Source organism: Oncorhynchus nerka, linkage group LG13 (genome assembly GCF_034236695.1).
Source record: "Oncorhynchus nerka isolate Pitt River linkage group LG13, Oner_Uvic_2.0, whole genome shotgun sequence".
Lineage (NCBI taxonomy): Eukaryota > Metazoa > Chordata > Actinopteri > Salmoniformes > Salmonidae > Oncorhynchus > Oncorhynchus nerka.
Window position 1 is genome coordinate 32,994,302 of NC_088408.1, and position 23,214 is coordinate 33,017,515.

General features: G+C 42.2%; 1 protein-coding gene across 1 annotated transcript in view; it reads right to left on the reverse strand.

Annotated features, from left to right (window-relative positions):
* Window positions 1-23,214, reverse strand: part of LOC115139395 (androgen-induced gene 1 protein-like) — a 63,578-nt gene that overhangs the window by 13,854 nt on the left and 26,510 nt on the right. Inside the window, exon 3 of the mRNA XM_029676716.2 lies at window positions 12,338-12,439. Coding sequence (XP_029532576.1) covers window positions 12,338-12,439 — 102 coding nt within the window. The remainder of the gene's footprint in view (window positions 1-12,337; window positions 12,440-23,214) is intronic.

The window sequence follows — 23,214 nt, forward strand, 5'->3', positions numbered from 1 at the left end:
AGATGAGAAATTAATGTTTTATCTCATTATGCGTTGAGGAGCCAGCGTTCAGTATCACACCTCACCTGCTGCCACATGATCACAGATGTTTGGAAATGTACTGCAAAAGCAGAGACACACTCAAGGAGTTTGTAATTTGAACAAAATAACAAATGGTGTTTTTCTAACCAACTTACTCACGCAGTAAGCTTTACACCGGCTTTGGGAACAATGGGCAAAAGAAGCAAGCTGTGAAACGGCCATCGTTCACTGGGTCGAGATGAGTAAATATTTCCCAGTTGTCAAGGATGAGCTAGTGAGCCAGCTATGCACCCGTTTTAATGACAGGGTTTGGACGGGGGAACTTAACCTAGTAACTTTTCCAGGCTCAATGTGGCCGACGACTCAATCATGATATTGTACACCCCTGCGCCTCCGACTGCCCTGAAATATTAGCGTCCAGAAAAATGGACCTGCAATTATCGATCTTTTTTAAGTAATCCCCCAGCAGTCTACAAACCAGAAGGAAATAGCAGAGCAGAGAACACTTCAAACGGGAAAGGATTGTTTTCCTGGCAGAGAATCAATACCATTGAACACAGATTTTTTTTTCTCTCTCTCACTCTTTCTTTCTGTTTTTCTTTCTTTCTCTCTCTCTCTCTCTCACTCACTCACTCACTCACTCACTCACTCACTCACTCACTCACTCACTCACTCACTCACTCCCTCCCTCTCTGGCTTGTTGGAGAAGCTGGGTTTGTTCTCTCCGGCTAACTGAATCTGTCTCTCTCAGACACCGTGCACATCTGTTCTCCCACTTCACACACAACTGGCCCAGGCAGCAAGGTAGAATCAGATTCTTTTCAGCTAAATCTCCCGTCAAAATGTTCCCCCACGGTAAGCATCTGCACGGCAGGGAGAGCTCTGAGAGCACTACATTAAAATGTTTAACAATGAGTTGCCTCTCTGTTTTCACTTAAATAAGGTCAGTCAGGAGCGAGTCAGAGCTGCGGCTTTAAGAAAGGCCTCCATTTCTGCTGAGTCTGCAGATGTCCATAGCCCTCATCATCTTGTTAGAAAGTTCAAAAAACAACAACAAAACATCAAACGCAGACTCAAATATCAATGATCTTTTCTGCAGTGCTGTTCTTTAACCCTCCGACACTGGACGAGGTGTCTCTGATGACGGGGAGCAGCTTCATGCCCCTACAGGCCCCTTCAGCTCACCACCACTGTGTGTATGTGTCTGTGGCTCCAGAGGCAGTAGCCAGGCCAGCGGGTGATGAGAGCTGGGTTTAGAGCGGGCCCACGGCCCTCCCGGAGAGGAGCTGTCAGCTGGACACCTGTCGACCATGGATACCTGCCACCTCCCTGCCTCAGCCCTCTAACATGCAGCCTGGGATAGTGCTGGCATTCCCAGGGCCTCTTCCAAAAATACCCAGCATGGCTAAACACAAACCCCATGTTATCTTATCTTGTGTATGAGAATGCTAAGAGTGGACCTCGCTCATTATAATGGCCCCTCTGTGATATCAAATGTTATGTCACATGCGCAGAATACAACTAGTGTGAAATAAATGCAGCTTTACCGTGAAATGCTTGCTTACGAGCCCTTCCCAACAATCCAGAAGATAAAGATACAAATATAACAGTAACACAAGAGCAATTATATACACAAGAATGGAGCTATATTCAGGGAGTACTATTACCAGATAAATGTGCAGGGGTACGAGGTATTTGAGGTAGATATGTACATGAAGGCAGGGTAAATTGACTAAATAATAAGAGTAAAATAAAGAAAAGGTTAGCAGCAGCATATGATGAGTGTGTATGTGTGTTTCTGTTGTGTAGGTCTGTGTGTGTGTGTGTGTGCATACAGTTGAAGCCGGAAGTTTACATACACTTAGGTTTTTCAACCATTCCAAAAATGTCTCGTTAATAAACTATAGTTTTGGCAAGTCAGTTAGGACATCTACTTTGTGCATGACACAAGTAATGTTTCCAACAATTGTTTACAGATCAATTATTTAACTTATAATTCACTGTATCACAATTCCAGTGGGTCAGAAGTTTACATACACTAAGTTGACTGTGCCATTAAACAGCTTGGAAAATTCCAGAAAATGATGGTTTTAGAAGCATCTGATAGACTAATTGACATCATTTGAGTCAATTGGATGTGTACATGTGGATGTATTTCAAGGCCTACCTTCAAACTGCCTCTTTGCAAAGTGCCTCTTTACTTGACATCATGGGAAAATCAGCCAAGACCTCAGAAAAAGAATTGTGGACCTCCACAAGTCTGGTTCATCCTTGGGAGCAATTTCCAAACGCCTGAAGGTACCACGTTCATCTGTACAAAAGGAAGGAGACGCCTACAAAAGTATCTATATCCACAGTAAAACGAGTCCTATAGCGACACAACCTGAATGGCCGCTCAGCAAGGAAGAGGCCACTGCTCCAAAACCGCCATAAAAAAAGACAGACTACGGTTTGCAACTGCACATGGGGACAAAGATCATACTTTTTGGAGAAATGTCCTCTGGTCTGATGAAACAAAAATACAGCTGTTTGGCCATAATGACCATCATTATGTTTGGAGGAAAAGGGGGGATGCTTGCAAGCCGAAGAACCTCATCCCAACCTTGAAGCACGGAGGTGGCAACATCATGTTGTGGGGGTGCTTTGCTGCAGGAGGGACTGGTGCACTTCACAAAATAGATGGTACCCATGAGGAAGGAAAATTATGTGGATATATTTAAGCAACATCTCTCAAGTTAAAGCTTGGTCACAAATGGGTCTTCCAAATGGACAATGACCCCAAGCATACTTCCAAAGTGGTGGCAAAATAGCTTAAGGACAACAAAGTCAAGGTATTGGAGTGGCCATCCCATCCTATAGACAACTTATGGGCAGAACTGAAAAAGTATGTGCGAGCAAGGAGGCCTACAAACCAGGAGGAATGGGCCAAAATTCACCCAACTTATTGTGGGAAGCTTGTGGAAGGCTACCTGAAATGTTTGACCAAAGTTAAACAATTTAAAGGCAATGCTACCAAATACTAATTGAGTGTATGTAAACTTCTGACCCACTGGGAATGTGATGAAAGAAATAAAAGCTTAAATAAATAATTCTCTCTACTATTATTCTGACATTTCACATTCTTAAAATAAAGTGGTGATCCTAACTGACCTAAGACAGGGAATTTTTTACTAGGATTAAATGTCAGGAATTGTGAAAAACTGAGTTTAAATGTATTTGGCTAAGGTGTATGTAAACTTCTGACTTAAACTGTATGTAGTGAATGTGTGTGGGTTTTATGTGGGAGTGTCAATGTAGTGTGTGTGAGTGAGTGTGTGTATATGGATTGTATATATCCTAGGGAAATGTCAGTGCAGGTAGTTCGGGTAACATTAATTGACTTTTTAGCAGTCTTATGGCTTGGGGGTAGAAGCTGTCTCGGAGCCTCTTGGTCCGAAAGCCCGATGCTCTGGTACCATTTGCCGGATGATAGCAGAGTGAACAGTCTATGACTAGGGTGGCTGGAGTCTTTGGCAATTTTTCGGGCCATCCTCTGACATCACCTGATATAGAGGTCCTGGAGGGCAGGGAGTCGGCCCCAGTCAAGATGCTCTCGATGGTGCAGCTGTAGAACTTTCTGAGGATCCGAGGGCCCATGCAATACAAATATTCCGCCTCCTGAAGGGGAAGAGGCACTGCTGTGCCCTCTTCACGACTGTGCGGGTGTGTGTGGATCTTGTAATTTCCTTGATGTGGACGCCAAGGAATTAGAAGCTCTCGATCCACTCCACAGCAGCCCCGTCGATGTGGATGGGGGGGGGGGGGGGGGGGGGGGGGGGGGGGGGGTGTGGTGCTCTCCCCTCTTTCTCCTGTAGTCCACGATCAGCTCATTTGTCTAACTGACGATGAGGGAGAGGTTGTTGTCCTATCACATTACATATGGAATGACTGTCATACTTTCAAATCAGCTTATTAGCTACATTTGAATGATTGTAGTATCAGATGGACCTCTAATTGTGACATCACACTGTTGTCTGATGGGCTATATTAAAAATCTGCTCCATGCATCGAACAACAACACATGCTCGTCTGTGTGACTGACTACCATCCTGACACGTGCTGTGCGGATTTGCTGTTCACCTGCTATTTTTACAAGTCTGTTGTGATGCGCAACTCTTTTAGCGTAACTATAGCAGACAGAGAACGCTCTCAAAACCGCCTGACGCCCGGTGAATTTGGCCGCTCCCTGGTTCGCTCATCTGCGCTCAGAAACCCGTTTCTGGAATCCTGAACCGAACAAATTTCAGCAGATGTGAAAACCTTTGAGCGACGGCCAACATTTCCTAAACCAAATAAGCAAGTCTAAGTTGACGGGGAGAGGCTCACTGCTGAGTAGCTAATGATGCCAGGTTATTTTGTTCTTCTGCACTCCTCCACAACACTCCCACCATCCCCTCCCTCTGTTTTCCCTCCAACGTCTGTGTGTGATATAAAGAACAGTTCATGGCAGGCCCACAAGGTTTCCGTGAAAAATGTTACACCATGTTTTAATACGCTCCTCTTGGTTTTACAGGTCTTCCCAGGACGAAGCTCTAAACAGGAAGATTTTCTCGAGATGCATTGTTTTCCTCCAGCTTGAGAAGTCGGGCTTAACCTAATGTACATTTCAGGCGGGGTGTGTGGCTGTGTGAAGGGGTGGGAGTTTAGGGGTGGAGGGAGGAGATAGGCAGGAAGCATTAGCTGGCGTTTTTATGACACAGAGGTACAAAAATGCACCTCTTGGGAGAATCTTGACGGATATTGTCCGAGGCATGAAAAACAGTACGCAGAGACTTTTGATATGATGACTTACCACAGAGCAGAGGTTAAAGATGTCCTTCCTTATCCACTGAAAATGATGGCATTGGACTTCCCCTCAACATCTAATTACATTGAAGCATAATCAGTGTGGAGAAATGAAAGCTAGGGCCGTTTGGTTCTCCCACTGGGGATTGGATTGCTGTGTAATGTCTCCCATTAGGAAGGAGAGAAGAGGATGATTGCATTGTACGACAGATAGGAGCCAGATGTCTCACAGGATGTATAAATCTGAAGCATCCGTTTAGAACATCTTCTCACCACCAAATATGGTGATGAGAGGAAGTCCAGTGGCGGGAAGTGGGAGGAGATGGAGCTAGATGAAACTTGGCTGACTCTCTGCTTATTCTCTCATCGATTAAATATTAAATCTCAATACAGTTTTCTGTTCCCAAAACCTAAAATATGTTACGAACAGAGCGCAGTTTTTTAGACTTCACTTGACCCTTTGTACAAGTTTTAAAAATGGTATTGTTTAGGAGTGCAAGGGCGTTTTGAGTTATTGCACACGTGGCATTTAGAGTAGGCATTCCCTAACGGAAATATGCAAATACATGCTAGAATGCCCCAATAGAATCTTGCTAGCTGGTGCTTGGCTCTGCCCACCTGCTTGCTTGTCATGCCCAATATGCTTCATTTGTTCCCATTGGAAACAATGCAATGCTATATCTTGGGCTCTGCTGGCAGTCTTGATGTGATTATCTCATGTTATGACAGGCTGTCCTGGATGAAAATCCCTGGCACCAGTGTCAGGGCTTCCCTGGGCACGCTGTGTAGTGATGATGTGCCTAACTCTTGATGCCAGCTTGGGCCATGACCTTTGACCTAACCCTGAGGACAGGACAGGCCAGTTGGGAGAGGCCTGCACTGGGATGGAGGGATTAAATAGGAAGGGAAAAGGGGTGAAGGAAGGCCACCCTCTAGAATAGTAGAGTTATCGATCACAGGCTAGATAGCACCTCTGACCTTGTGTTGTCAACGATGCCTCTTACCATTCTCAATGATTTGTTGTGACCGACTTGTCTTTACTGGGCGTTAATCACAATGAAACTGGCCCATTCTGCTCTCTGGAAGAACCTGGGGGAGCTGAGTCCTAAAATAACGTATGCCTGCCTTTCTCTTATTCTTCACTCGTCTTCTCCTCCCTCTGCCATCCCAGCCCCGACTGAGCATGTCTTACGTAAGACTGGGTTACACTATGTCCTTCGTGAGATACTGAACACCTGCCAGTAATAACATACAGATCCCATCTGTCACTTTCCAGATTTTCTAAAAGGCTGCAGGTAGTAAGCGTGTAAAAGCTAACACTTACATGACTGTATAATGGCAGACAGAGAAAACATGAACAAGCAGTGGAAAGTGGAAAATGAAGCAAGGTATAGTGAGTGTGGTTTTGGGTTTGGTTGTTACATACATGCTCAGTCAGGTTATGGGACAGTGTTATGCACTCTCAAGTACCCTGGTATGTCTAATGAAGCGCAATGATTATACCCAACTACCTTTAATACCTCTACGGATCCTACTACTAGACTGCAATCCAGAGACATACACCGCTGTGCTGCTATCTCGTTACACCTAACATCTTATATTACAACGCCCCACAAAAGAGTTATCTACATTATGACACTACATGGAGAATTCTGTGGGACTGCCCTGAGTGATGGGCCTAGTCATCAGATAACGCAAGGAACACTAGGCCCTATAACAGGTCGAAATGATATATGTCAAGGTACAAATGTAGGAGGACCCACAATTGCCTTTATACCTGCAATAAAAAAAAATGTGTCATGTCAGCTAATAAACTTTGATTCATGTGCCCATGTGCCAGGCAGCTATGGACAATGCCCACCAGAGGGCAATCTTATTTCAGCTGCCTCTGTCTTACCTGGACTGTAACAGTGAGGTGTTTTATCAGTCCAAGACAGAGGAAGCACCACAGAGTTCCGAACATGACTGAATGATTTAGGTGGGAGGTGCAGTGCTGTAACAATGGGGGAAGTCTGGTTAACAGTGGGCTACGCCTAGCTACGTCTTTCTCATTATGAATGGGGTGTTCGCCTCATCTGTGTTTGCGTTCTTGAGGTTGCACCTAAAACAGCTTGGGATCCAAGTGTGCATACGGTACGTAATGTGAAGTCTACAAGAGTTCTGAAAAACAGTCGACTTAACACAAACACTTCTGTTTCTCGTAGTAAAAGTGTCTTCTCTTTGGTCTGGGTAATAGCATTGGTTGAAGTTACACGACATAAACTACTGCAGTTTAAAGATCCTTCATAGGACTTCCTACACTCCTGCCCAAATCCATGTAACGCACCCAGAAATGTCACATCTCTGTTAGAGATGCAAAAAGCACAAAGGATGTTGTGGTCCTGTGATAAACTGACACCGTTCTGGGATTATGTGCTGAATGTGCTGTATGTGCTGTCATTTCATTGTGTCTAGGAATTTATATCCATCCATCTCCACAATTATGTCTGTTGGGAAATGTAAATATTGGTGAACAATATCAGAGTAAGTTTTGTGATCTAAGTCTAATTGCTGCAAAAATAACAAAGTGGAGGACTGACCTATCTAGTGATGCCGCTGGGTTTTGTCAGTTATGAAGTTCAACAAAAACCAGAGGTATTTGACAAAATGTGGAAACCGTATGTTGATCACCTTGGGGAATGTGTTGTATAGTGGCCATTTTGTTTGTGTGTTGTGTTGTTTGTGGGGCGCCGTGGAAAAACAATAAAAAAACACATTGTCAAAAAAATAAAAAATAAATACAACTTGAAAGCTGTCTGGGACTGTATGTAACTCCTTAGGTGTTGGTAAACCAAACATGTCATTATCAACAATGTGGACACCATTAGAGTGCATTGGAAGCCTGAATCATCCTAGCAGTATATTGGAAGGGATGTTGATCGGTCGTAGCCCTACTAAGAGACCTCTACTTTCACAAGAGTTACAGTAGGGACTGTTAAGTCTTACTTTAAATGGATATCTCCTCTGTCCCAGTCTTAAATTCCAAAGTCACAGCAGGGGCTTACAGTTAGAGACAATCTTCTCCTCTGCGAAAGGCCTATTCCACATTTGTCTGTGGGCACTGCTATTTTCCACTCTTAACGACTGCCTGCAAATCCAGCACAAGGAATTGGACTGAAACGCCACAAATAGTTCAGAGACAGTTTAAGAGGCAGTCTACAGAGTTTACAGCCTCTTCAGTCCAATCACTGTACTAACTTCGAAACTAATGAGAGACAGTCCGGGAGAAAAATCGCATTAGATAGATAAACAGACGGGAATGAGGAGGGGATATTGAAAATGCACGTATAACTACATTGTTGGTACAACCATGTGTGACGAACTCTTTCAAATAATCCAAATGCATTTCCACTGGCACATGACAAAGGAACATAGAGAGGGAACACACGCAGAGTTAAAGAGGAGGGACATGAATAGTTGATGTTGGGCGAATCAGAGAGCTGCTCTTATGAAAAGGGTGCTGTGGTGTATCACATTGTCTCTCCGGCTTTACACTTGGCAGCGCAACTAAAGGCCTGGCCAACATAGGGGGTGTTTACCAGGGATAATCATTCATAAAGGCCCCAGTGCACAATGAGATCCATCTCAAGGCACAGTGTCATTTAAATGTCCCCTGAAGCGACCTGCTGAATTAAATATAAGGTGGCCCAGACAGAGCGAGAGATGGATAAAGGCTTCCTTCTAATTCCACAGGGGCCGAACAAGAATACCTTCAAACTTGCAACTTGTCGGTTTCTCTCTCAATCTTATCTATTGTTTAGTCAGTTTCTGTCTCTCTCATTGTTGTTTTTGAGAACCGGGACATTGGTATCGAGTTCCATCCCTACACGTATCCCTCTGGGGAAATGTGAGATGTTTACTTCCGTGTTGACGCGCGTTGAGCTGCTTTGAACCTGGGCTGTGGGAGATGGCTGGCATTAACATTACAGTAGAGACAGAGAGAGGCCCTCTGTGACAGCCCTCTTTCGGCAGCCCACTAATTACATAGTGGAGATGTGGATTATTGTCAAAGTGAGTTTGACGCAGGTAAACTGCCTCCTGATGGTTCGGTGGAACTCTCGCTGTGAACGCGCGACACCGAACTCTTCAAGTGGCGATGAAATGACTCTGCCCTAATTGTCACAGCCACATTAAGGGAGTCCTGTTAAGCTTGTCAAACATGCAGCACCGGGTTTGACAACATCAAAACGTGTGCTGAGGAAAACTGTCCCATCTATTCCCACTTTGGTTGCAAATGCTCCGGAATTCACACTGGTTTATTTTCTCTGCCTTTGTGTAAATTCTTGAAGGCAAATCTCTTGACGGCAGATCTGCACTTTCCATGGCACACTTTTCAAGTCACGTCTCGCTTTACTTTGTGAACTTGAAATGAATATTCAGGGAGGGATATTCTGCATAAATGAACAGAACGTTACTAGGTTATTCAGTGGGATATAATTTTGACAGTACTACACGCTGTACCAACAGCATCGTAATCAGACCACTCCTTACCGAGTCTATAAAACATTTCTGTCTTCTCTTTGTGCATTCCGTGAATAAACGTTATCTCTAGGGCTGTGTGCAGCAGTGCACTGTGTCAGGGACTGTGTCCGGATGGTCTGTCGTATCTCCCACCCAGAGAGAAAGGTGAGACCGGGTTTCTATCAACACCTCGCTCCCTGTGTGCACCAAGGCTTCATTGTGTGGTAGACAGGGTGCAAAATACCTCCCGACCGCCTTCCTTTGCTATGTTAGATCCCACTGCCTGCCGGTGTATTTGAATCTTCAAAACAGCCGCCACGTGATAAGCAGTGTGAGGAGGAGATATATATATATATATATATACCGTTCAAAAGTTTGGGGTCACTTAGAATTTTTTTTGTCCATTTAAAATAACATCAAATTCATCAGAAATAAAGTGTAGATATTGTTAATGTTGTAAACGACTATGTTCCGACTATGTCACTCCTGTGTTCCAATGGCACGTTGTGTTAGCTAATCCAAGTTTATCATTTTAAAAGGCTAATTGATCATTAGAAAACCCTTTTGGAAGTATGTTAGCACAGCTGAAAACTGTTGTTCTGATTAAAGAAACAATAAAACTGGCCTTCTTTAGACTAGTTGAGTATCTAGAGCATCAGCATTTGTGGGTTCGATTACAGGCTCAAAATGGCCGGAAACAAAGTACATTCTTCTGAAACTCGTCAGTCTATTCTTGTTCTGAGAAATGAAGGCTATTCCCATGCGAGAAATTGCCAAGAAACTGAAGATCTCGTACAACGCTGTGTACTACTCCCTTCACAGAACAGCGCAAACTGGCTCTAACCACAATAGAAAGAGGAGTGGGAGGCCCCGGTGCACATCTGAGCAAGAGGACAAGTACATTAGTATCTAGTTTGAGAAACAGATGCCTTACAAGTCCTCAACTGTCAGCTTCATTAAATAGCACCCGCAAAACGCCAGTCTCAACGTCAACAGTGAAGAGGTGACTCCAGGATGCTGGCCTTCTAGGCAGAGTTGCAAAGAAAAAGCCATATCTCACACTGACCAATAAAAGATTAAGATGGGCAAAAGAACACAGACACTGGACAGAGGAACTCTGCCTAGAAGGCCAGCATCCCGGAGTCGCCTCTTCACTGTTGACGTTGAGACTGGTGTGAAGATGGTGTGGTGTGAAGATATATATATACACACATACACACAGTGTATATACAGGGCTGAACCAGGCCACACTCTCTTGCTCTGTAGTGAACTGTAATAGCACTCACAGGCCAGGCTGCCAAACAGTAACAGGGTTTGGTCACTCTCTCCTCATACCGAGGGGAGCTGGAGACAGTTGCCGTGGCAACGGGGGTAAACAAACAAATGCGGTACCATGAAATGCAGGAAAATAGTTACTGTGGAGTAATAACTCTGCTGCTGCAGTCGTCACCCGTCCGGTGCTCAGCACTCACATACTGTATCTGGAGGCTTTGCATATCATGAATTGTTTTCAGCAGCTGTTGGACCCGTCGTGGGTTTTCCCTGGGGTCAGCCTTTAGTAAAATAGTTAGCAGGACTGGAGGCCAGATCACCTTCTGTGAGTGTCTGTTCTGGGTTAAACCCATGTTGGTCCACATGATTGTTGAGGCGCGGGGTAACATCTCGTCCTGACTTAAAGACTCTTGGTCTGTATTTAATCGGAGCATTTGGGACTTGAATTGACCGTAGCAACACAGACTCTAACACACACAACAAACAACACTCCCGGCACGCGCTGAAGTGGATATGGGTCGGGGTAATACGCTTGAGGAAATTAGACCGGCATTTTTGCATAGCGCCGCTGGAAAATGATCGGATTTATCTCTCACGTGAATGGAAAGATCGCATATCCATAGTTACAATCAAAACAAGGCTTTATTCCACGGTTTGACTGCCAAATCTATGCTGATATTCTGTAGTATGGCCCATTAAACACCAATTAATATCATCATACATAATGCCTTGGACATTTACATACACCCAAATTGCTTACACAGAATTTCCCACAGTCTTTGTGAACAGTTATTGTTATGTAGCAACCAGTCTGTGTACTATTATTGGTTGCTAGCAGTGACAAACTACTACAGTATGTTCGATCCGTCAAGATATCCATTGAGGCTTCTTTATACACTGTCTATGGACACAGCTGGAGGCTCGACTCTTGATGCAGGATTGGGATGTGATTGTGGAGCCAAAAGACATGCAGCACGGGCGCAGGGACGCACGGATGCACACACACACACGCAAACACACACGCAAACACACACACACACACACACACACACACACACGCAAACGCAAACACACACACACACACACACACACACACACACACCGAACGAACACATCCATCAATCACCAGTGTAACCAGCTAGAATAACAAGCCTTTCATCTAATTGTGGCAGCCGGAGGGCTTTGGTTCCACCTGATAGATATCACTAGTTACACAACCTCTTCCCATTGTTTTGACTGCTGACGTCAACATGACCATAGAGAAGATTATTGGGGGGAACAAGATGTGCCTCACTACTGTGTCTGCTATTATGGGAAGCGTTTAGGCACCATTAGCTGCCCATTGTCCACTGTGACTGATGTGTTTGGGGCTCCAGATATGCTTTCAAATGTCTATTTATTTACTGAGTGGGCTCTTAAATAGAGTGGGGAAAATGGAAAAATGCTCTATGGTCTATAATACATACCTCTACTTGATAACATGTTTGTAAATTATAATGATAAATAACAAATATTACCACAGAGAAGTGTGATGGGTGAAATAACATTTATCTTTAGACTAAATAACATTTGTCTTTTGGACCCAAATGTTGAGCAAAAATGAATGATTTTATTTATCGTATTCTAGCTACCTAAACACCCTGTACTAACCACGCTAAATAATCAACAGTGTAACGCTATGACAGGTCTCGGAACAGTATAGTAAACAGACAGTACTCACCATGCCATGGTTGAGCCACTGGGGTATGAAGTTGTCCAGAAGTCTGGGGTACACCAGGTCTCTGTCATACAAGTATAGGGCCCAGAACATGGTCACCACAAACTGCAGAGAGACAAGGACACAGAGACATAGTGAGGACATAGGAGACATAGCGAGGACATGGGATACATAGTGAGGACATGGGAGACCTAGTGAGGACATAGGAAACATAGCGAGGACATAGGATGCATAGTGAGGATATAGGATTCATAGTGAGGATATAGGATTCAAGGTGAGGATATAAGAGACTGTGAGGATATAGGCTATATAGTGAGGACGTAGGAGACATAGTGAGGACATAGTAAGGACATAGAGAGACGTAGTAAGGACATAGAGTGACATAGTGAGGACAAAGAGAGTAGACAGTGATGACATCAGTTACATGAAAAGAAGATGAACTATCAAACAATCATGAATCACAAAGATAAACAATCAAACAGATAATTCACATAGAGAAGATAAAATGTTTATGTAAGACAGCAATAGAGCTTACATTTATCAGAAAACCCATTCGTCAAAAAGTCATGTTTAGGATTAATTCAAAGTTAGATTTCACTGCACTTTACATAAGCATATTGGTTGACGTGGAAATACTATGATTGAATATTGAAACAATGCGTGGCGAGTCTATAAATATGTGACACACATACCATTACACACCCAAATGTACAGCACCCTGAGCCATGTCATGGCTCACACCATCCAGCTAGGCACTGTCATACAGTATATCACCCTATATCCCAGTGGGCAAAACCTGGTTGAAAAGATGTCAAAATTATTATATTTTAAGAAAACTTATTCTGGTCGCAAACTGGTTGAATTTTTTTTTATTTTTACTGACCACCATATGACAAGTGGATCACAATTGTGACCACTATATGATGGGCTATATTACAGTGCCTTCAGGAAGTATTCACACCCCTTGACTTTTTGTTGTTGTGTTACAGCCTGAATTTTTATGTTGTGTCAATGACTTACACACAATACCCCATAATGTCAAAGTGGAATTATGGTAAATAAAAAATGTAAAAAGGAAAGCTGAAATGTATTGAGTCAATAATTATTCAACCCCTTTGTTATGGCAAGCCTAAATAAGTTCAGGAGTACACAGCTTCTTAACAAGTCACATAATACCTCATCTCTGTAGCCCACACATACAATTATGTATAAATTCAGCCGAGCAGTGAATTTCAAACACAGATTCAACCACAAAGACCAGGGAGGTTTTCCAATGCATCACAAAGAAGGGCACCTATTGGTAGATGGATAAAAAAAATCATGGTGGTTATTAATTACTTTGGATGGTGTATCAATACACCCAGTCACTACAAAGATACGGCGTCCTTCCTAACTCAGAGGAAGGAGAGGAAGGAAACTGCTCAGGGATTTCACCATGAGGCCAATGGTGACATTAAAACAGTCAGTTTTCTCCTATCACAGCCATTAAACTCTGAGTATGAATCAACAACATTGTAAGTTACTCCATAATACTAACCTAAATGACAGAGTGAACAGAAGGAAGCCTGTACAGAATGAACATATTCATTATGTTTGTAATATTCAATGTTTGTAATAAGGCACTGAAGTAAAGCTGCAAAAAATGTGGCAAAGAAATACATTTTATGTCCTGAATACAAAGCGTTACGTTTGTGGCAAATCACATCACTGAGTACCACTCTTCATATTTTCAAGCCTGGTGGTGGCTGCATCATGTTATGGGTATGCTTGTCATCGGCAAAGACGAGACTGAATAGTACAGGCAAAATCCTAGAGGAAAACCTGGTTCAGTCTGCTTTCCAACAGACACGGAGAGACAAAATTCACCTTTCAGCAGGACAATAACCTAAAACACGAAGCCAAATATACACTGGAGTTGCTTACCAAGATGACATTGAATGTTCCTGAGTGGCCTAGTTGCAGTTTTGACATAAATCGTTTTGAAAATCTATGGCAACTTGACTGAGCTTGAAGAAAATAATGTGCAAACATTGTACAATCCAGATGTGCAAAGCTCTTGGACTTACCCAGGGGTGTGAATACTTATGTAAATTAGGTATTTTTGTACTTAATTTTCAATCAATTTGCAAACATTTCTATCAACAGGTTTTCACTTTGTCATTAACAGGGTATTGTGCGTAGATAAGTGAGGATTTGAACAAAATGTGGAAAAGTCAAGAGGTATGAATACTTTCTGAAAGCACTGTATATACTGGTCATAGTTAAGACATCATAACCTGAATGACCACCTGATTACAGCTTATTACCTACTGTAAAACATATTGCAGAGGATGAAGTTTGATATTGAATACATGGTTCATTACATTTCTATGGGTTTCTATAGGGACCAATTAATGTTTCAATATGCAACATATTCTTACATTTAAAATATATCAAGCAATGGCAAAAACGAATATACATCAAAACATTTTGCACATCTGCATACAGTAATTGTTTCATAATTCACCCACAGACATTACATGCATAGAAAGACTTGGACACAGTATATAAAGGCTCATTGTTTTTATTTTATTCATAATTAATAAGAGTGGTGTGATGGGGTAAATCCTCATGAAGGACCTCTGAGCACAGAAGACGATCTGGAGCGTAGTGGCCGCCTTGAAGACTCGTGTGATGTGTCAGATCTGCAATGAACAGAATCAGTGCATCACAACTTTATCAATTTGAGATTTAAAAGAAAACAACATTCCTGAAGAAACTTTGGACTCAGCTGACTAAATGTATTTCCATGGTACGAGTTTAAGACATTTGTGGCAGTTATAGATTAGAGGGGTCTTCAAAAAAGAGCAACTTGTACAAAACATTAGGAACATCTGCTCTTTCCATGACATAGCCTGACCAGATGAATCCATCTGAAAGCAATGATCCCTTATTGATAACACCTGTTAAATCCACTTCAATCAGTGTAGATGAAGGGGAGGAGACAGATTAAAGGAGGATGTTTAAGCCTTGAGACAATTGAGAAATGGATTGTGCATGTGTGCTATTCCGAGGGTGAATGAGCAAGACAAGAGATTGAAGTGCCTCTGAATGTGATGTAAAGTTGTGATGCACTGACTACAAAGGGAAGCACAGCCGAGAGCTGCCCAGTGACACAAGCCTACCAGACGGGCTAAACTACTTCTATGCTCGCTTCGAGGCAAATAACACTAAAACATGCATGATAGCACCAACTGTTCCAGAAGACTGTGTGATCACGTCCTCCACAGCCGATGTGAGTAATACCTTTAAACAGGTCAACATTCACAAGGCCGCAGGGCCAGACGGATTACCAGGACGTGTACTCCGAGCATGCGCTGACCAACTGGCAAGTGTCTTCACTGACATTTTCAACCTCTCCCTGTCCGAGTCAATACCAACATGTGTAATACCAACATGTTTTAAGCAGACCACAATAGTGCCTGTGCCCAAGAACACTAAGGTAACCTGCCTAAATGACTACCGACCCGTAGCTCTTACGTCTGTAGCCATGAAGTGCTTTGAAAGGCTGGTCATGGCTCACATCAACACCATTATACCAGAAACCCTAGACCCACTCCAATTTGCATAACGCGCCAACAGATCCACAGATGATGCAATCTCTATTGCACTCCACAGTGCCCTTTCCCACCTGGACAAAAGGAACACCTATGTGAGAATGCTATTCATTGACTACAGCTCAGCATTCAATACCATAGTTCCCTCAAAGCTCATCAATAAACTAAGGACCCTGGGACTAAACACCTCCCTCCGCAACTGGATATTCGACTTCCTGATGATTTGGCATTTGTCCTCAGATCCTCTAAAGGTTCTACATCTGCACCATCGAGAGCATCCTGACTAGTTGCATCACTGCCTGGTATGGAAACTGCTTGGCCTCTGACCGCAAGGCACTACCGAGGGTAGTGTGAATGGCCCAGTACATCACTGGGGCCAAGCTTCCTGCCATCCAGGACCTCTATATCAGGCGGTATCAGAGGAAGGCCCTAAAAATTGCCAAAGACTTCAGCCACCCTAGTTATAGACTGTTCTCTCTACTACCGCACGGCAAGGGGTACCGGAGCGCCAAGTCTAGGTTCCAAGAGGCTTCTAAACAGCTTCTACTCCCAAGCCATAAGACTCCTGAACACCTAATCAAATGGCTACCTAGACTATTTGCATTGCTGCTACTCTCTGTTGTTATTATCTATGCATAGTCACTTTAATAACTCTACCTACATGTAGATATATGGGAAGGTGTTCCTAATATTTTGTAAACTCATTGTACATACTTTGTGTCCTCCTCCACCACGACAGTCAGGGGCACATTTTAGGACTTTCCAGAGGGCCACACAACCTCCTGAGTGTTCTGACTTTTCATGACACTTACTGCAAGCATAAAAAGATAAGAAAATAAATGAACGATATGGCATAATGTGGGCATGCAGGATATGACAGAACAGTAATACACAGTAAAACTATCTTCAACAGTCAGAATGTACAAAAAATGTTTCATTAACATTGGTTTCCATCCAACCTTTTTATGCAAGTAAAGTACCTGTTGGAAAAAAATACTGTATCATTTACATACTGTAAGTATTCACACCCCTGAGTCAATACTTTGTAGAAGCACCTTTTGTAGCATTTACAGATGTGAGTCTTTCTGGGTATGTCTGTAAGAGATTTCCACACCTGGATTGTGAAACATTTGCCCATTATTCTTTTCAAAATTATTCAAGCTCTGTCAAATTGGTTGTTGCTATACAATCATTTTAAGGTCTTGCCACAGATTTTCAAGTAGATTTAACTGAAAATTGTAATTCGGACACTCAGTAACATTCACTGTCTTCTTGGTAAGCAACTCCATTGTAGATTTGGCCTTGTGTTTTAGGTTATTGTTCTGCTGAAAGGCGAATTCATTCATCTCCCAGTGGCTGGTGGAAAGCAGACTGAACCAGGTTTTCCTCTAGGATTTTTCCTGTGCTTAGCTCCATTCCGTTAATTTTTTATCCTGAAAAACTCCCCAGTCCTTAACGATTACAAGCATACCCAAAACATGAAGCAGTCACCACTATGCTTGAAAATATGGAGAATGGTAATCAGTAATGTGTTGTATTTGCCCCAAACCTAACTCTTGTATTCAGGACAAAAAAGTTAATTGCTTTGCCACATTTTTTTGCAGTATTACTTTAGTGCCTTATTGCAATCAGGATGCATGTTTTGGAATATTTTTTATTCTGTACAGGCATCCTTCTTTTCATTCTGTCATTTAGGTTAGTATTGTGGAGTAACTACAATGTTGTTCCATCCTCAGTTTTCTCCTATCACAGCCATTAAAAACCTCTAACTGTCATGGTGAAATCCCTGAGTGGTTTCCTTCCTCTCTGACAACTTGAGTTAGGAAGGATGCCTGTATCGTTGTAGTGCCTGGGTGTATTTATACACCATCCAAAGTGTAATTAATAACTTCACCATGCACAAAGGGATATTCATTTTTTTTTTTACCCATCTACCAATAGGTGCAATTCTTTGCAAGGCATTGGAGAACTTCCCTGGTCTCTGGTTAAATCTGTATTTGAAATTCACTGCTCGATTGAGGGACCTTACAGATAATTCTGTGTGTGAGGTACAGAGGTGAGGTAGTCATTCAAAAATCATTTTAAGCACTATTTTTGCACACAGTGAATCCATGCACCATATTATTCTTGATAAGCACATTTTTACTCCTGAACACATTTAGGCTTGCTATGTCAAAGGGGTTAAATACTTATTGACTTAAGACATTTCAGCTTTTCATTTGTAAAACTTTTGAAAAACAAAATTCTACTTTGACATTATGGGGTGTAGTGTTTGTAGGCCAGTGCAAAAACTACATCTACATTTAATCAATTTTAAATTCAGGCTGTAACACAACAAAATGTGGAAAAAGTCAAGGGGTGTGAATACTTTCTGAAGGCACTGTAGGTAGCCTGCCCACATTGTATCTGCCAGCTGTTGGCTTGAGTGCACATGCCAAGACTAAAGTGGGCACATTCACGATATAACGCAACATTTGTTGTGACAAAACCATCAGTAGAGTTGAAAATGCAACGGAAACCCATTTAACTTCTATTTCTTATTCGGTACAAGGGAATTTAACCACAAAAGTTATGTTTACTACGTCATCACGCACAGCCATTCATCACCAAAAAGTCAATTTGATGGAAACTCAACTCTGTTTGGAAAATGTGCATATTGTTTTTATGTGTATTTGCGAATATTCACATGAAAATCTGATGTAAATATAGCTGTTGTTTATGTCAAATGTCTCAACTGCTCATATTTACTTACCAACTACAATGAAGAGCACACACTAGTGGTAGCAAAGGCATGCTTGCTCCGCTGGCCCTTATATTGAAGTGGAACATTAATTCATTGGTCATCAATCTGAAACATTTTAAGAAAAAGGATTGAAACATGTAACAGTAGTTGGATAATATCTCTAAATGTTTTAAGAATGAGCAAGAGAGAAATGGTAGAAACTTTACATGACTCACCAAGGGAGGTAGGTATCTCTTGAATCAGAACAACGGTTTTGCACCTGAAAAAAAAAGTTAGTTACAATAGGATTTTATATGCTTTACAAACTTCTATTATTAGAAGTGGTGCTATTCCAATTTGATCTACTGACAGCAATTTGGATCTACTTACTCAGGCAATCATGGGCAGCTGAATAGCATGTCTCTTGGGGAATCCAGTCTCAGTGATTTAATGAAAAAATGTTAACGATCATCAGCATAGCTAGTACAAACCTAGCTCTTACAAAGCTGATTAGTAGGAATCAATTCACATTGAATATCAGAGTATCAAATAGACAAAAACAACATTTTCCACACAAAACTGTCAATGACTATGGATTTAAAGACGGGTTGGTCTGCTCTCTCCTATCCCTGGGATGTAGTAGAATAGGTCACTGGTAACTGAGTGTGTGGCCAAGCACTGGTGTAGAAGCCGTGCATCACGTCATTGACATGTTTCAGGAACTTTAAAGACGGAGACAAATCATGATTAACCATTGCCTAAGGTCTTCACTAAGTTAGACTTAGCCTAGCAAGTACATTGACTATGTTGCCCCTCAGCAATCTGGCAGTCAGGCAGACAGATGGAAAGCGAGAGATAGGCTATGTCTTAGTCAGCAGGCTGGGTAACTTCTTTCCTTTGTTACCACCTCTACCCTTCCATCCAAGCTGGACCCCACTGGGAGCAGACGTTAATCCAACGTCTATCTCACGCTGGTTCAACGTAATTTCATTTCAAAGATGTGGAAACAACATTAATTCAACTAGTGTGTGCCCAGTGGGAAGATTCCTGCAAAAAAAGAGAATCAGAAATGTAAAAAGGCAGTTGACAGGTGCGACATGTGAATGAGTGTTGAGGGGGAGCAGGTATAGCAAAATGTATCGTATTGTCAAATACAAAATACAAGGATCTCTGATGAATCAAGAAAAAATGTAAATCCATATGGGGGGTACACATTTCAAGAATTAGACTAGCTTGCAATGTCTCACACACACAATCAATGTTTCTTATATGTGTACTCATCAACCATCTCGCTCTCACACACACACACACACACACACACACACACACACACACACACACACACACACACACAGCTAGCATGTCACAATGTTGACATGACAACTATATTTTCTATAAATTATTGTGATCATCATCTCTCGCTCTCGCTCATTCTCACTCACACACACACTCTCTCACACAGAGAACACACATACACGCACATTTACTGTCATGAACTAAACATTTATCAAAATGAAAACTTACCATGTCAACGGAGGGTTAGCCAGAGAGATACTGTTAGTTAGCTAAAGTTAGCTAGCTAGCGAACCTTTCCTTGACGTTCTTTTCCCCAACAAACCACCGCTTTACTTACAGCAGTAAAACAAGAATGCCGGAGAACAGGGACTACCACTTAGCAGTCAAATATATATATTTTTGGTGTACATTGAGAAACTGTCATTCTTTTCCAGCTGTGTTGTTGTGTAGCCTGCCCGGTGCTCTGTCCCAACGGCCTTATGGAATGTTGATGCTGAAGCAAGCAGGCTGCCTGCTGCGTGGAGTGATCTATTGCTGCACATGAAGCACAGATTCCAATCCAAGTTTCAGCTGGAACTGATATGCCTACCTCCTTATTTACCCACTGAAATTAAAATACAATTACTGCCTGCATTATGTTAATTGCTTAAAAGCTTTAAGGGAAAATATTATAGTCATATTTTCAGGATCAAATTCAGGTGCAATCATTTTTGACTAATTAGTCATTAAAATAAATGCGATAAAAATAGGATTTTGTCAATCCTGGTAAATTGTAGTAGGATATAGAAAAAAAATAGGCCTGTGTGTTATTTGTTAAATTCAGATATGTTTTTGTTAGTCATAATAGAACATCAAAATGGCATACAGTGGATCAGAAGAACATGTGCAGCACAATAAACAGTGCAATTAGCTAACACAGACAAAAGATGACCATAGAAGCCAACACACACAACAAGTTAGCAGATACTTTTTGTAAAGTTATTATTGTGCATGTATATCTTATATGCTGGTAACCTAGAAACAATGTTATGGAAAGGAATGAGCACTTGTTAATTGGGTGGACTGTAAAACAAAAGCTGCCATAGCCTTTAGTAAAAGCAAAAGCATTTATAGGATTGAATATTCTCTAAATTAGGGGCCATCTCTGATAGCTATAGGACCGCAGAGACTGACACAAATTTTATGACCAGAAAATTCGATGACTTAGAGGTGAAATATATATATTTTTTAATATATTTTTTTATATTGGTATTTCATCTCTTGCCGAATAAAAACCTTAAATGGCCCTACTCCTGAAAAAGTTCATCGGGCCGGATAAACTGAAATGGGCTCGGCTCGAGTACCATTAGCCGGAGCCCAGAGTAATATGATTCGGCCGGACGCGGGAAAAGCTCATCCGTACGAAGCCCCCCAAGTCCATGCCGAGTCCTTCAAGTCTAAAATGGAATAGGCACGAGCCCAACGTGTTGACTGGGTCCAGTATGCCATGAGACCTTAACCCGCTTTGGTGCGCTCTGCCAGTTGTCGTTTGCCAAATGTTTTAAGCTGAATCATGCAAACCCTGCTGAAAAAGAACATTTACTCCAATTTCAATCATTTTAATGGTTCTAGTGTCTTATATCCAATGGGTGAATGATCCCAAACAATACAGTATGTACAGTGCATTAAGAAAGTATTCAGACCCCTTGACTTTTCATATTTTGTTACATTAAAGCCTTATTCTAAAATTGATTAAATTAAACACCCCATCAATGACAAAACAGTTTTTTATTTTTTATTTTGCTAAAATATTTACAAATAAAAAACAGATATTTATAAAAGTATTCAGCCTATTTGCTACTAGACTCAAAATTGAGCTCAGGTACATCCTGTTTCCATTGATTATCCTTGAGATGTTTCTACAACTTACATGGAGTCCACCTGTGGTTAATTCAATTGATTGGACATGATTTGGAAAGGCACAAACTTGTCTATATAAGGTTCCACAGTTGACAGTGCATGTCAGAGCAAAAACCAGGCCATGAGGTCGAAGGAATTGTTCATAGAGCCCGAGACATGATTGTGTCGAGGCACAGATCTGGGGAAGGGTACCAAAAAATGTTTGCTGCATTGAAGGTCCCCAAGAACACAGTGGCCTCCATCATTCTTAAATAGAATACGTTTGGAACCACCAAGACTCTTCCTAGAGCTGGCCGCCCGGCCAAACTGAGTAATCGGGGAGAAGGGCCTTGGTCAGGGAGGTGACCAAGAACCTGATGGTGAATCTGACAGAGTTCCAGAGTTCTTCCGTGGAGATTAACCTTCCAGAAGGACAACCATCTCTGCAGTACTCCACCAATCAGGCCTTTATTGTAGTGTGGAAGGACAGAAGCCACTCCTCAGTTAAAGGCACATGACTACCCGCTTGGAGTTTGCCAAAAGGCACCTAAAGACTCTCAGTCCATGAGAAACAAGATTCTCCGGTCTGATGAAACCAATGTTGAACTGTTTGGCCTGAATACCAAGCGTCACGTCTGGAAGAAACCTGGCACAATCCCTTTGTTGAAGCATGGTGGTGGTAGCGTCATGCTGTGGGGATGTTTTGCAGCAGCAGGGAGACTAGTCAGGATTGAGGGAAAGATGAACGGAGCAAAGTACAGAGAGATCCTTGATGAAAACCTGCTCCAGAGCACTCAGGTCCTCAGACTGGGGCTAAGGTTCACCTTCCAGCAGGACAGCAACCCCTTGCTCACACCCAAGGCAATGCAGGAGTGGCTTTGGGACAAGACTCTTAATGTCCTTGAGTGGCCCAGCCAGAGCCCGGACTTGAACCCGGTCGAACATCTGGAGAGACCTAGAGAGAAATGGATCTGGAGAGAAATGGCTATGGAGAGAAATGGCTGTGCAGCAATGCTACCCATCCAACCTGACAGAGCTTGAGATGATCTGCAGAGAAGAATGGGAGAAACTCCCCAAATACAGGTGTGCCAAGCATCATTACCCAAGAAGACTCGAGGTTGTAATCGCTGCCAAAGGTATTTCAACAAACTACTGAGTAAAGGGTCCGAATACTTATGTAAATGTGATATTTCGGGGGGGGGGGGGGGGAATATATTTTGCTAAAATTTCTAAAAAACAGTTTTCGCTTTTCCATTATGTGTAGATTGGTGAGGGAAAACATCAATTTAATCCATTTTAGAATAAGGCTGTAACGTAACAAAATGCAGAAAAAGTCAAGGGGTCTAGATTGGTGTCTATTAATTGAGTAGCATTGGGATAACTGATCA